This window comes from Myripristis murdjan, chromosome 13, assembly GCF_902150065.1.
Source record: "Myripristis murdjan chromosome 13, fMyrMur1.1, whole genome shotgun sequence".
Lineage (NCBI taxonomy): Eukaryota > Metazoa > Chordata > Actinopteri > Holocentriformes > Holocentridae > Myripristis > Myripristis murdjan.
In genome coordinates, this window is record NC_043992.1 from 12,144,600 (window position 1) to 12,156,230 (window position 11,631).

The window sequence follows — 11,631 nt, forward strand, 5'->3', positions numbered from 1 at the left end:
TATGAGCCCAATGCCAAACATAGAAGTGAATGAACATCTCTATTACTGTGACAAAAAGAAAACCTGAGCATTATAGGCATCATAAAAGTAAACTTTATGTACAACAGTTGGAGTGGATTGTATTAGATGGGGCAGGTGGACCTAATAAAGTGGACGCTGAGTGTATATGTTCAGATATCATTTGAGTAACCTATGTAAATGTATGGGAGATGTAGTAGTTGCTATAATGATACTGGGGGGGTAAAATGGCAATTGCAATGTATTTGGGGGAAAAAATATACACTAAGGCAGCATTCATGAGCCCAAATAATTAAATTCTGTCATTTATTAGATTTGGTGATGAGTTATATCAGATGCAATGACTTTTATATGTATTTATTTGCTCATGTTAACACCAAATTCCTTGAATACTGCTATGAAAGCATTGACCTATCCGCAGGAGGGAAGCAGGAACAAGGAAATGACCTCTAGCCGGTCCAATGACATCAGAGGTTACGCAGTCATTCGCTGTCATTCATTGGGAAGCTCTATATGGGAAGAGCGCCACGACTATCTCTACGGAATTAACGTTTTTTAATGGGTCCCGTGTGACACCAGACTTGCTGCTGAGACGTGAAGCTCCGGCTGACTCCACTGGATCACCGAGATGTCAGAAGAAGCAAGCTCTTCGGTAAGAAATAACCAGACCGACCCGGTGATTCTGCACCATGCTTCCCCCACGGCCAGTCCTTGCTGTGGCTGACATTCGCCATTTCCGTATGCGCTGCCCCCTTACAACGCGCTGATTGGCTGATCTTTGCGTCCGTCTCACTGTCCTGGTTTTCTATTGGACATTGGGCTTCACGATGGAGGGCTGTCAAACGTTAGCTTGCAAATGAATAATTTAAACCGGTAGTGTGAAGAGAGTGAAGGTTACAGTGCCGCTAACTCGCCCACAGGCTTTTACGCCAGCTTTTTCTATAGAAACATGTCTATTTTGCGTGTCCTTGTTGACCAGCTAAAGTACGTAACTCACAACCTTACCCATTGGAATATCTCAACACTTTCTAATTCGCCATAACATGGGTACAAATAGCTCACAAGCTGTATATAACTTCGATAAAATCCAACTTTACCAGTTAGTTAACAGTGCCAGCCTCTACCCATGCCTGCGTAGCCTGTTTTGTGATTTGATAATGTTAAAAGATCACGGAAATAACAGTCAAATCATTTTTAAAGTGTAAATTTAATCAAAAAATGTACTGTTTGGTGTGTTTCATGAATGCCGAAACGAAAAACGGTTACTATTGATTTAGTAAACACCTTGAATAAGTTTTTATGATGCGTTGTCTTGCGTCGAAAAGCAAAGCAACATTAAAATTACAATTTTTTAAATGGAATTTTGCACGACGTTTCCACACCCATAGAGTCGGTGATAAAACGGTTAACAGCTGACTAATGTTGGTGATGATGTGTGTGTTTTTAACATTACTGTATTCCAGTAACCGTGTTACAGCTGACTTAAATACTACAATCATGCAAAGTGCAAATTGTGTCTCACCCTTCCCTTATTATAATGTAATGTTTCAATTCTGGGTTTTTTCAGCCTTTTCAATAAGAATAACAATCCAATAAGAGTACAGTATTGGTTGTCTAAAAGGTAAAATGGGTTAAGTGAAGGAAATTAATAGCTACAGTGACCTTGGTGGAGCTTAAGATGCTTTATCTTTCCAGCAATATCAAAGATATTTTTCATAAAGTGTTCATAAGTGTCCCAAAGTGGTATTTTTAACTGGGACTTGGGCTGGCACATACGCAGCATCCTCGGGTTAGGGTTTGGTATTTTTCTTTGCAAAACATTTTCACTTTTGGGGGAATTTTTACTCTACATGCGACTAATGAATTGACATGTGCTCAACTGAAAAAGTGCAGCACATTTTCACATTACCCCATCATCATCATCATCATCATCATCATCATCATCAACAACAAACGATTAATTAAAAGATGTCCATCAGTGTCACATCAACCAGCTTTAGACCTTCATCAGAAAAACTCAGAGTTAGAAATGATCATGTGAGTGCACGAATAAGTGATAAGGCTGTTATTCAAGACATAATCTGGTACATTGCAAAATAAGATAAAAAATAACAGTCTACATCGAAGTGCAGCTGTTATTGGCAGCTGATCATTCAGGGACTGTAGTAGGGGTATATCCACCAAAAAAGAAACTCTTTTAGGGGAGTCCAAACACACATCTCTGATTTATTGGGTTTCTAGGCGCACATGGCTCCTTGTTACAGAAACCTTTCAGCCACACCTCACATCCCAGACCCTCCTTAGCCGCCCCTCCCTGCTTTTTATAACGGACTCAGTGAATCGGCACACTTATCTTTTGGAACCAGAGATATCTTGGGGTGGAGATCCTGAAAGTGTGTGTGTGTGTGTGTGTGTGTGTGTGTGTGTGTGTGTAGGGGACGGGGGGGTATCCGGTTAAAAAGACTACTGTTCATTATCTGTAGGCTTATATGACCTCAGCACAGCTCCTTACCAGGACATAGCAGGCAGTCCCAGCCACACAGCGGACACAATAGCCTCCACAGTACAGACGTGCAGCACGCTCATACAGAAGTATGGAAGAAGGACCTTACAAGTACATCAGGGTGAGATGAGCAGGAAAAAAATTATAAGTGCGCCAGTAAACTAGGGGTGAAGATAGCTGTAAATGTGTTGGAGCATATAAAGGGGTTTGGCAAGTGGATGTAGGTAAGGTTTGGACGGAAATCACTTTATTGTAGAAATCTCTTTTGACCGGCCTCTCTTTTGTCCAAGCAGGATGGGAATGGCAAAGTCAGTCGGGTTATCCGGATTGGAACCCGCAAGAGCCAGGTACAGTACTTCATTTGTGTTTTTTTTTTCCCCCTATATGTTTAAAAAATTATGGATTTCCATCGTTCCTACTTGATATTTTCTCTTTCTTGTCTGTTGTTTGCTTTAATTTGAGGGTTAGCTAACATTTAAATGTGAAATGCCTCTGAGTGTCAGTTAAATGTTAATTATCTGACACGCCGCTCTTCCATGTCGGGTTAGATACAGCAGGCCATGACCTCTGGAGCTCCTCCAGCAGAGATAGCCCAGTCTCGTCTTAACAATGCCCTCTGCAGATAACCACTGCTGCTGCATTGTGCCTGTGCCATGCTGATTGGGCGGGTTATCCAGCCTGAGGCGACTGTGTGGAGGGATGTTTGAGAAAGAAGTATCAACTCCTGGCTAGTTTTTATGACATTAAATACTATCACCTTTTATTATTTCATCTCAGTTGGCTCGAATCCAGACTGACAGTGTTGCTGACAAGCTGAAAGAACTGTACCCAGACGTCCACTTGGAAATCGGTGAGAATCATACCAGCTTTGAGTGTCTGCAAAGAGTTTTTTATATTAGAGGCTTTGCAGATGTGTCATTAATCTCCCAGCCAAGGCTGTCGTGGAGATCCACTGGGAACTTATTTGTGTTCCAGTATTGTCTCAGTATACAACAGCCTGGCTCAAAAAAGATAACTGGAAAAAAATATTGCAGTGATATTTATTATGCTTTGTTCACTTTATTTCAGTTGGCATGTCAACAACGGGAGACAAAATCCTTGACACAGCTTTATCAAAGGTAAGATGATTTTTTTTTAAAGTTTTTGTATCTGTAGTTGGCACAAAATTCAAACAGCAGTTATATTATCGGGTTATTATCCAAATAACCCGAGCCAAAAGTCTTCATTTTAACTCTATGTTAAGAATTTGCGACAGTTGGCATTTGAAATCTGCTTTCCAGGGTCTTTTGTGGCTGACAGTTATGTAAAAACTGCCGACACACCACGTTGTTGAAAACCTCGGAGAATCCATTTCACACTGCATGCACAAATCATAGTAATGTGTACGCTGTGTCATCATAATAGATCCTGCAAATCCCTATTTCTTGAGAATATTAACACTTTGCTGTACTCTATCTTTTAATATTTGGGGTTTCAAGCACAAATGGCAAAGCCTAATATATTATGTAAAAAGTGTCAGTCTGAATCAGCTGTGTCTGTCATTTGCAGTGTCTCTCTCAGGACTGTAGTTGGGTGTCATGGCCTCAGCCCTGTGCTGCACATTCACCACACAGTGTAAAAGGGTGTGCTTGTCGTGTCAAAGTACCCAGTATAATGGCGGGTATCCTAACAATCTTGTTAGGGTGCCAGTCATTATACTAGAGTGCTTGTTGTCAAATGCCAGTGTGGGAAATCACTGTTTGATTGTCTCACTGCAGATCGGAGAGAAGAGTTTGTTCACCAAAGAACTGGAGAATGCTCTGGAGAGGAACGAGTAAGTCAAACGGTGACACATCACATTTTAGTTTTGGAAAACTACACTCGTAAAGTGATGTTAAACATTCTTTGAGTGGATTTAGGCCGTCATTTTTAATAATAACTGCCATTGAGGTGGACTCAATGGCAGGAGGCTCACAGTTAGCATTTGAAGCATCCAGTCAGTTTCCAGCACTCAGTAACAATGAGGAGAAGATAGCACCTCTACTGTCCTACATAACAGCTGAGAGGGGGGAGCGATATAATATCACATTTTTCAAAGTGGGTGAACTGTCCCTTTAAGGGGTTCCTATTGACAGCAGCAGTAGTATTGATCACTTTTGAAGTAAATGCTTTTTTTGTACATACTTAACAAGCTGCACCGTGGCCACAATATTGGAGGTGAACTGACTGGCCCGTATCTGATTTATAAAGATAGGTTGATATTGGAGCTGGTAACCTTTGTAATTATCAGTCACATGCCAGTTTTCTCTTTCCATACCATGCACACAAACAGTTAAAAATTAGACACTGTGCTCCATATTTTGCGTAACAGTAACTACACACAAAATTCATAGGAATGGGAAAGCTTTGATTTTGCCCACAGCCTTTCATGTAGCAGGTGTCTCTGCGCTGTTGCTGCTGTGAAAGTCTCACGGCTCACCAGTGAATGGCTATATTGTACCATGAGACCCAAATGGACAATCTATCCATAAATCTATTCCACTGTGTCCCGCAGGGTCGATCTGGTCGTTCACTCGCTGAAAGACCTGCCCACCACTCTGCCGCCGGGATTCACCATTGGGGCAGTGCTGAAGTAAGTCCACACACACACAAAACACACAGCAGTGTCTGTGTTGGTATGAGTCAACAGTGTGTCAAGTTTAACATGAGCTCAACAGCATGTCCTGCTGTTTTAAAGGGGAAAGATGCAGCTTTTTTACTGTCCCACAGCACAATTATATTGGATTATAGGGGATTATAGGGTTATTGATCAGTACCCGTGGTTTAACGATTACTTTATGAACTGCTGGGAATTCTGGATTTCAGAATGCAATTACTGGTCCATACTTCGTGGTATGGAACAAAAACTCCACTGTCTTTTGTTTCATGACAAATCCAGTACTTAGTGCACATCCTCTTGCAGCGTTTTTATTATGATTTATCAACACTCATTGTGCTATATTAAGTCTTAACTAGATTTTTCTGTTGTATCACTGTTAGCTCACTTGTCTCTGTAATGCTTTCAAATCAAGAACACTACAGGTACTTGTCATGCACCTTTGTTCGACCTCTGTTCATTGATGGAGGCCAGCAGAAGTCATTGATTATTTCATGCCCATTACTAATGTCATTTGCACAAAGATAGTGTCCGGTGTGTGTAATCCTATATGGCAGCTTATTGGTTTTCAACCTGCTATAACTTTTTGTTTAATATCGTTTGATTCCTGCTTTTTTTTTTCAGGCGAGAAAATCCCTTTGATGCAGTAGTCCTACACCCGAAAAACGCTGGAAAAACCCTCGACACACTACCGGAAAACAGGTACAGTGTGAGAGAAAATGCCATGTTTTTCCCCGAGGGTGTTGTTAATTGTTTTATCACTCATATCAAAGCGTGGCTGAATGGACCTGGTGTGTTATGTGGTTTGCAGTGTGATCGGCACCAGTTCACTGCGACGGGCCGCTCAGCTGAAGAAGAGATTCCCCCATCTGGACTTCAAAGACATTGTATCCTCTCAGCTGATGGCAGCGCATGAAACTTGAAAATGGTGAAGGAAACGTGAAGGAAAACTGTACATACCTAAAAGGCTTTTAAAAAAATATTAAAAATATATTAATATTATTATATTAAATATTTAAAAAATTCTTTATTTAAAGACATGATGTACTCCAGAATTCCCTCAACCATTAAGGCGAGACTTTCAATAAGTGCAACAAAGATGTTCCTCAAACATCAGTAGTCATGTAGCAAGTTAAGTGGACAGTAACGCTTGTTCCATAGTTTGGTATTTGCTCCTGAGGGGTTTCTCCTTAGCTTGAGCTCTGAAGCGTGGAAACCTGAACACGCGGCTGAAGAAGCTGGATGAGAAGGATGACTTTGCTGCTATCATCCTGGCTGCTGCCGGCCTCAAACGAATGGGCTGGGAGAGTCGCATCAGCCAGGTACTTTTCATCTTAAGTCCTCTCTAGGACTCCATGATGACATTTCTCACTTTGTAACTCCAAAATGCCTGTCTAACATGAACCTTTGCTTGCTCTGGCAGATCCTGAGTCCTGACGACTGTATGTATGCTGTGGGACAGGTATGTGTGTTACGTCTTGTATAAAAAGTTCATCAGATAACCAGTAGCTGTTTCTTAGGGTGTGGAGGGAAGGAAAAGGTAGACAAATTATAACTGTAATATAACTGAATAACCTTTTTTTTTTGCATTTTTTTTTTCAAAACTACTACACATTAACAAGCAGTGTAACCAATCTGTAACATAAAGAATGACAAACACTCATTCATGTCACGTGGGATAAACCACTGGGCCTGTGTGGCTATGAAAGTGACAACTAGGAGTGTTCACACATTCAGACTTATTTGAAGCCATCAAGATGAAATACGGCAAACCAACAAAATGCAGTGATAACCACAAACCAGAAATCCAGCCTGCAGTTGTGCCATCTCATTGCATTTTAAGATTTGTGATCATAAAATGACACAAGGAATGCAAATCATTCACTTGATTGGTTTTATTCCCCGCGCTTGACTGCATGTAGTGGTTGGTGTCAGCTGAGAAAGTCACAGTCACTGAGAGCTATTCAAGAGGGAAGCTCATATTCACCGTCCTTAAAGACGTGAAAGCAAACCAGAGGTGTTTGAAAACAGGTGGTGACACAGAAAGGAGCAGGTAATGATAACACAGCTTATCTGTGCGTGTGTGTGTGTGTGTGTTGTTAGGGGGCTCTGGCAGTGGAGGTTCGGGCCAGAGACACAGACATCCTGGAGATGGTGTCCGTCCTCCATGACTCTGACACCGTGCTGCGCTGCATAGCTGAGAGAGCCTTCCTCAGACACCTGGTACACACAAACACACACACACACACACACACACACACACACACACACACACACTTCCATACATTCCCACGTTGAATGTGTTGATCTCATTTCAACTTTTATCCAATTTACTGATTTTTAGGAGGGCGGGTGCAGCGTTCCAGTGGCCGTATACACTGAAGTCAAAGACTCACAGGTATGAATGAATCACCATTAAGTGATAACGTTTTTCAGTCATGATTGTGAAAGTAATGGAGTTCAAGACTTTATTCCAAGTCATGAGGGTATGTTTGCACCGACAAGAAGTCAATCATTAATTAGACTCCGAAATGAAATTTAGTTCTCATATCTTGCTACCTTTACCTTGTGCACAACGTTTGAGTTTCCACCATTCTGAATTTCTTTAAATACTGAAAAAAGAGACTAAACTTGATTAGTGTTTTGGGTTTACTTGGTCTTACCTGGTCACAACTTAGTAAGTACAGTTCAAAAGGCCATCATCCACTTTGTGCTGGTTCCCCTTCAGTTATTAAAGAACCACAGGAAGACACGTTCTTCACGGGTTAGACTGATGTATCAGTTTACTGAAGTATTGGGTTGAATTAAATATGAGAAACAGGCCATTCAGGATTGTCCAACTCTGTTATGCAGATAGTGGTTCCTGTTTCTATCCTGCTAAAAATACACAGTTTGGTGGAAATGCTGACTGGATGTCATTTTTGCAATTTCTTGATATGAAAGTAGTCAAATTATTGAAACAAAATATTGGCTTCAGTGCAAAAATATTGAGCTTAGAAATGCAGATTGGTTGAACCTTTGATTCCTCACCAGTGTGCTCATAGGGGAACTACATCTGTACTTGTGCCTTTTTGCATTTTTGTAAAATGTTAATGAAACAAATTAAGCAGAAAAAAGGTGGATGTTTATGTATCCTTCATTATGAATGTGTGACATGGTGTGTTTCCCCAGCTCTACCTGACGGGGGCGGTGTACAGCCTGGATGGCTCAGACAGCCTGAAGGAGACCATGCAGACAGGCATCACTGATCTTAACAAGGTAACAGTGGGCATGTCACACAGCACCTGCACATCATCCATTCATTCAAACACAACTTTGTGTTGACGGTATGTGATGATATCGTGTGACAGATCCAAGAGGAGGTGGACGAGCGAGTCCAGAGAGTCGGGGTCACCGCCAGCAAGATCTCCGGCCCAGCCCAGGACGGCGCTGAGAGGCTGGGCATCGACCTGGCCAACCTGCTGCTGAGCAAAGGAGCCAAGGAGATCTTGACGGTGGCCAGGCAGCTGAACGACGCCAGATAATGCCACCTGGACAAAGAGCGGGGCTCTGGAGATGAGCAGTACCTAGAGTGCGATCAGTTCCAGTCTTGAGTCAGATAATACTTGAATCCCTTTTTATAAGTTTCACTTTTGTTCGCCTGCTTGTATGAAAGTGCCAGTTGGACAGTGCGTTGGCTTTTTTTATGTTCCCTTGCACCACGTGTGCTTGATGGTTGGCAGATGAAGTACAGATGAGGATCTCAAACGCTGCTTTGACAAAGTCGTGTTTTTTGGGTGCTGTGATTAGCTTGTTCAGTTTCTGCAATCTGTTGCACTCTTGGTCTCGGCTCTAGCCTGTCCTCGTATACCTCATGGAAACATCTCTTAACCTTGAGGGCTGCAGAAAACGGCACACCAGGATTATCAGAGAGAAACACAAAATGGCCTTCAAACACTGTCGTCAGCACTCACAGTCAGTGACTGACAATCTCACGCTTACACCGCTCATTGTAATGTAGGGGAATACCACTGAATTTTAGCATTCAGTTCAGTTTTGTTTTGTTTTTTCATTTATAAGGACAGTTCGGTACATGTAAATGAACATACACTGAGCAGGAGCAAGACAAAAAGAGTTGACCCTGACTCAGCTTCTTAGAGACTGAATTGGAAAAGCTGATTGAGGCAGTACCAAAGATGAGTTTTTGGCCATGCAGGTGCATTTTCTGGTTCAGAGCAGGTTATACTACAATGAAAACCAGCTCATTTGGGTGTAAATGTTCAGAAAAGCATTTTATATGTATGCAAACTCGGCCCTCCATTCATTGTCAGCTTCAGGCTCAATGGCTGAGAGGCGTTGGAGGACGACTAGGGCCTTTGTTTTGTGTCTCGCTTTGCAAAAACGTCTTTGCAAATACTTTATCAGAATGACTGGTGTTGTCCATGGAAATAACGGATGCAAATTCTCAAATTGAGCCGTATTCTCTGTTACTGTGCCAGCTTGCTAAAAAGATAACCCTTTCTTCCCCACATGAACTTTCTTCAGCTCAGTGTTTTCAGCCGATGAGGTTTACTGCTTTTAAGAATGCACTACAGTAGCTACCTCTTTTACCGAGAAATGATATGTATTATCCAGTATGGTAAGTGTGAGGGAGCCTTTTATTTGATTCTGACTTCGTTAAAGTGAGGCTGTTTTGTGCAGCTTAGTGCAGCACATACAGCACATTATCAGAGAATATCTGTTGTAACACTAGGGCTGCTAAGACATGGACATCCCTGCATCTCTGTTTTCAAGTATTTGTGCAGATTTTATTGTGCACTAGACCTCAGTATAGCAGAACTTAGTCCTATTTATGCTTAGCTGACATTGTTTTTTTGTTTGTTTGTTTGTTTGTTTTTTTCTTTCAAACTTGATGCAGTACCGTTAAAAAATGGCTTGTAATAGCTGGTCAATCAAACAATAAGTCCAGTACTTTTTGTTGGATTTTGAGTTGAGGTTCTGCAGGTGGCGCTCTTTTCTTTGTCTATTCAGCCAGGTTGGCTCTCGCTGCTCATGTTAACTACCCAGTAATTCCTCTGTTTCTCTTCAAAGAATACAGAAAGGTAATATGCATCAACTGTTGTTATTTGTTATCACTGTTTTATCACTCAGTGACAGAGAAGAGCAATAGCAACATGTATTTATATGAAAATGTTGCAGATGATTACTTAACCTTGTTAGTGTTTTTATAGCTGTACAGCAACACACTCTAAATTCACTCTAAAGCGTCGTGTAAATGGCATTTTATGGTCTCATTCAAGCCGATGTCTTTTGTACTTCAGCCGCAACAATCCACAATTTTAGCAGGTTGCATTTTTTCCAAGTAAAGGATAATTTAATCAATCTTTTGCAGCTTAAATGACGTGTTGTATTTCCAAAAGCAACACAATTCCCATCTCCCTGAGCACTGCATGCCTTAATAACTTTGGTTAAATTAAACGATGTGGAAGACTCATCGTACAGTACCTCGTTCGCTGTGGATTGTCATCGTTTTTGTGCCTTTCTGTAACGTCTGTCGAATCGCCTCATCATTAAATACAACATGTCATTCATATCGAGTTAAACACATATTTGCCTTCAAGATTACACATGGCCATGTCTGTTTTTATTGGTAAATCACAGTAGGCCTTCATTATGAGCTGTCTTGATACCATTCATTGCATCAATATACCCATTTGTACAGTTAGCGTGATACCATTATTATATTTTTTTATCTTATAGTTCTGTATTGTATATTTTACTTAACTCGTAACTGTTTATAAACTGATCTGCTCCCAAGATGATGTGAGTGAACATTAGCCATACCTGTTTTCTTTTTCAGCTTTAATTTCTGTGTAGGAGTAATGTAGAACAGACCTGTAATTGAAACCCCAGTGTTAATAGTCATTGTTGCCATTGTTCAGCTAATGATAAAATATTGATATGACATGGTAAAGTGGTGTTGTCATTGTTGTGAAAAATGTGTCAGATAAATAATTGTCTTCAAAAAACAAATGTCAATAAAGCTTTGTGTGATACCTGAGATTTTGCAGTTGTCTTCTATATTGTAAGTGATAACAGTGTGATCTTGGATGCATCACAGTTTTGTCAGTTAAACTGATATATTGCGACACTATTGGATATTTGTTAAATATTGGATCAGCCATAGAGGTTCCTAAATATAGCTACATAAAAATACATTTTGTTTTATTTTTTTTTTGCGTATGTTATACCTTCATGAAACGATTAAATAATGGTGTTTGTAAACTCTTATGTATCCCAGAGTGTCCCGTAGCAAAGAGTTAAATGCTGAGAAAATGTCTAAAATCCCTGAGGAAACACTTAATGGTTTTGATTAAAGTATACAAAAAAACTGTTCAAAAACCTGTTGAGTTACTACTTTACCAAGACTCATGATTTTATTACTACTCTGACCAAATAATTTGCAAATTATTATAATTTGAAATTATGAAACTAT

The 11,631-nt window shown here is 40.6% G+C and overlaps 1 protein-coding gene across 1 annotated transcript; it reads left to right on the forward strand.

The window, feature by feature from the left end:
* The first annotated feature begins 474 nt into the window (after positions 1-474).
* LOC115370574 (porphobilinogen deaminase) lies at positions 475-11,196 on the forward strand. The gene is made up of 14 exons (XM_030067662.1): positions 475-670; positions 2,815-2,868; positions 3,299-3,371; positions 3,590-3,639; positions 4,279-4,334; positions 5,055-5,132; positions 5,781-5,858; positions 5,968-6,043; positions 6,365-6,478; positions 6,580-6,618; positions 7,260-7,379; positions 7,501-7,554; positions 8,328-8,414; positions 8,507-11,196. The coding sequence occupies exons 1-14, from the start codon at positions 647-649 to the stop codon at positions 8,678-8,680; spliced, it is 1,077 nt and encodes a 358-aa protein (XP_029923522.1). The 5' UTR covers positions 475-646; the 3' UTR covers positions 8,681-11,196.
* The last annotated feature ends 435 nt before the right edge of the window (positions 11,197-11,631 follow it).

Coding starts and splice junctions, on each gene's coding strand:
- LOC115370574 (XM_030067662.1), top strand. CDS start 647: ATGTCAGAAGAAGCAAGCTCTTCG. Junction 6,044..6,364: donor ATCTGGACTTCAAAGACATT/GTATCCTCTCAG, acceptor TGAGCTCTGAAG/CGTGGAAACCTGAACACGCG. Junction 7,380..7,500: donor GAGCCTTCCTCAGACACCTG/GTACACACAAAC, acceptor ACTGATTTTTAG/GAGGGCGGGTGCAGCGTTCC.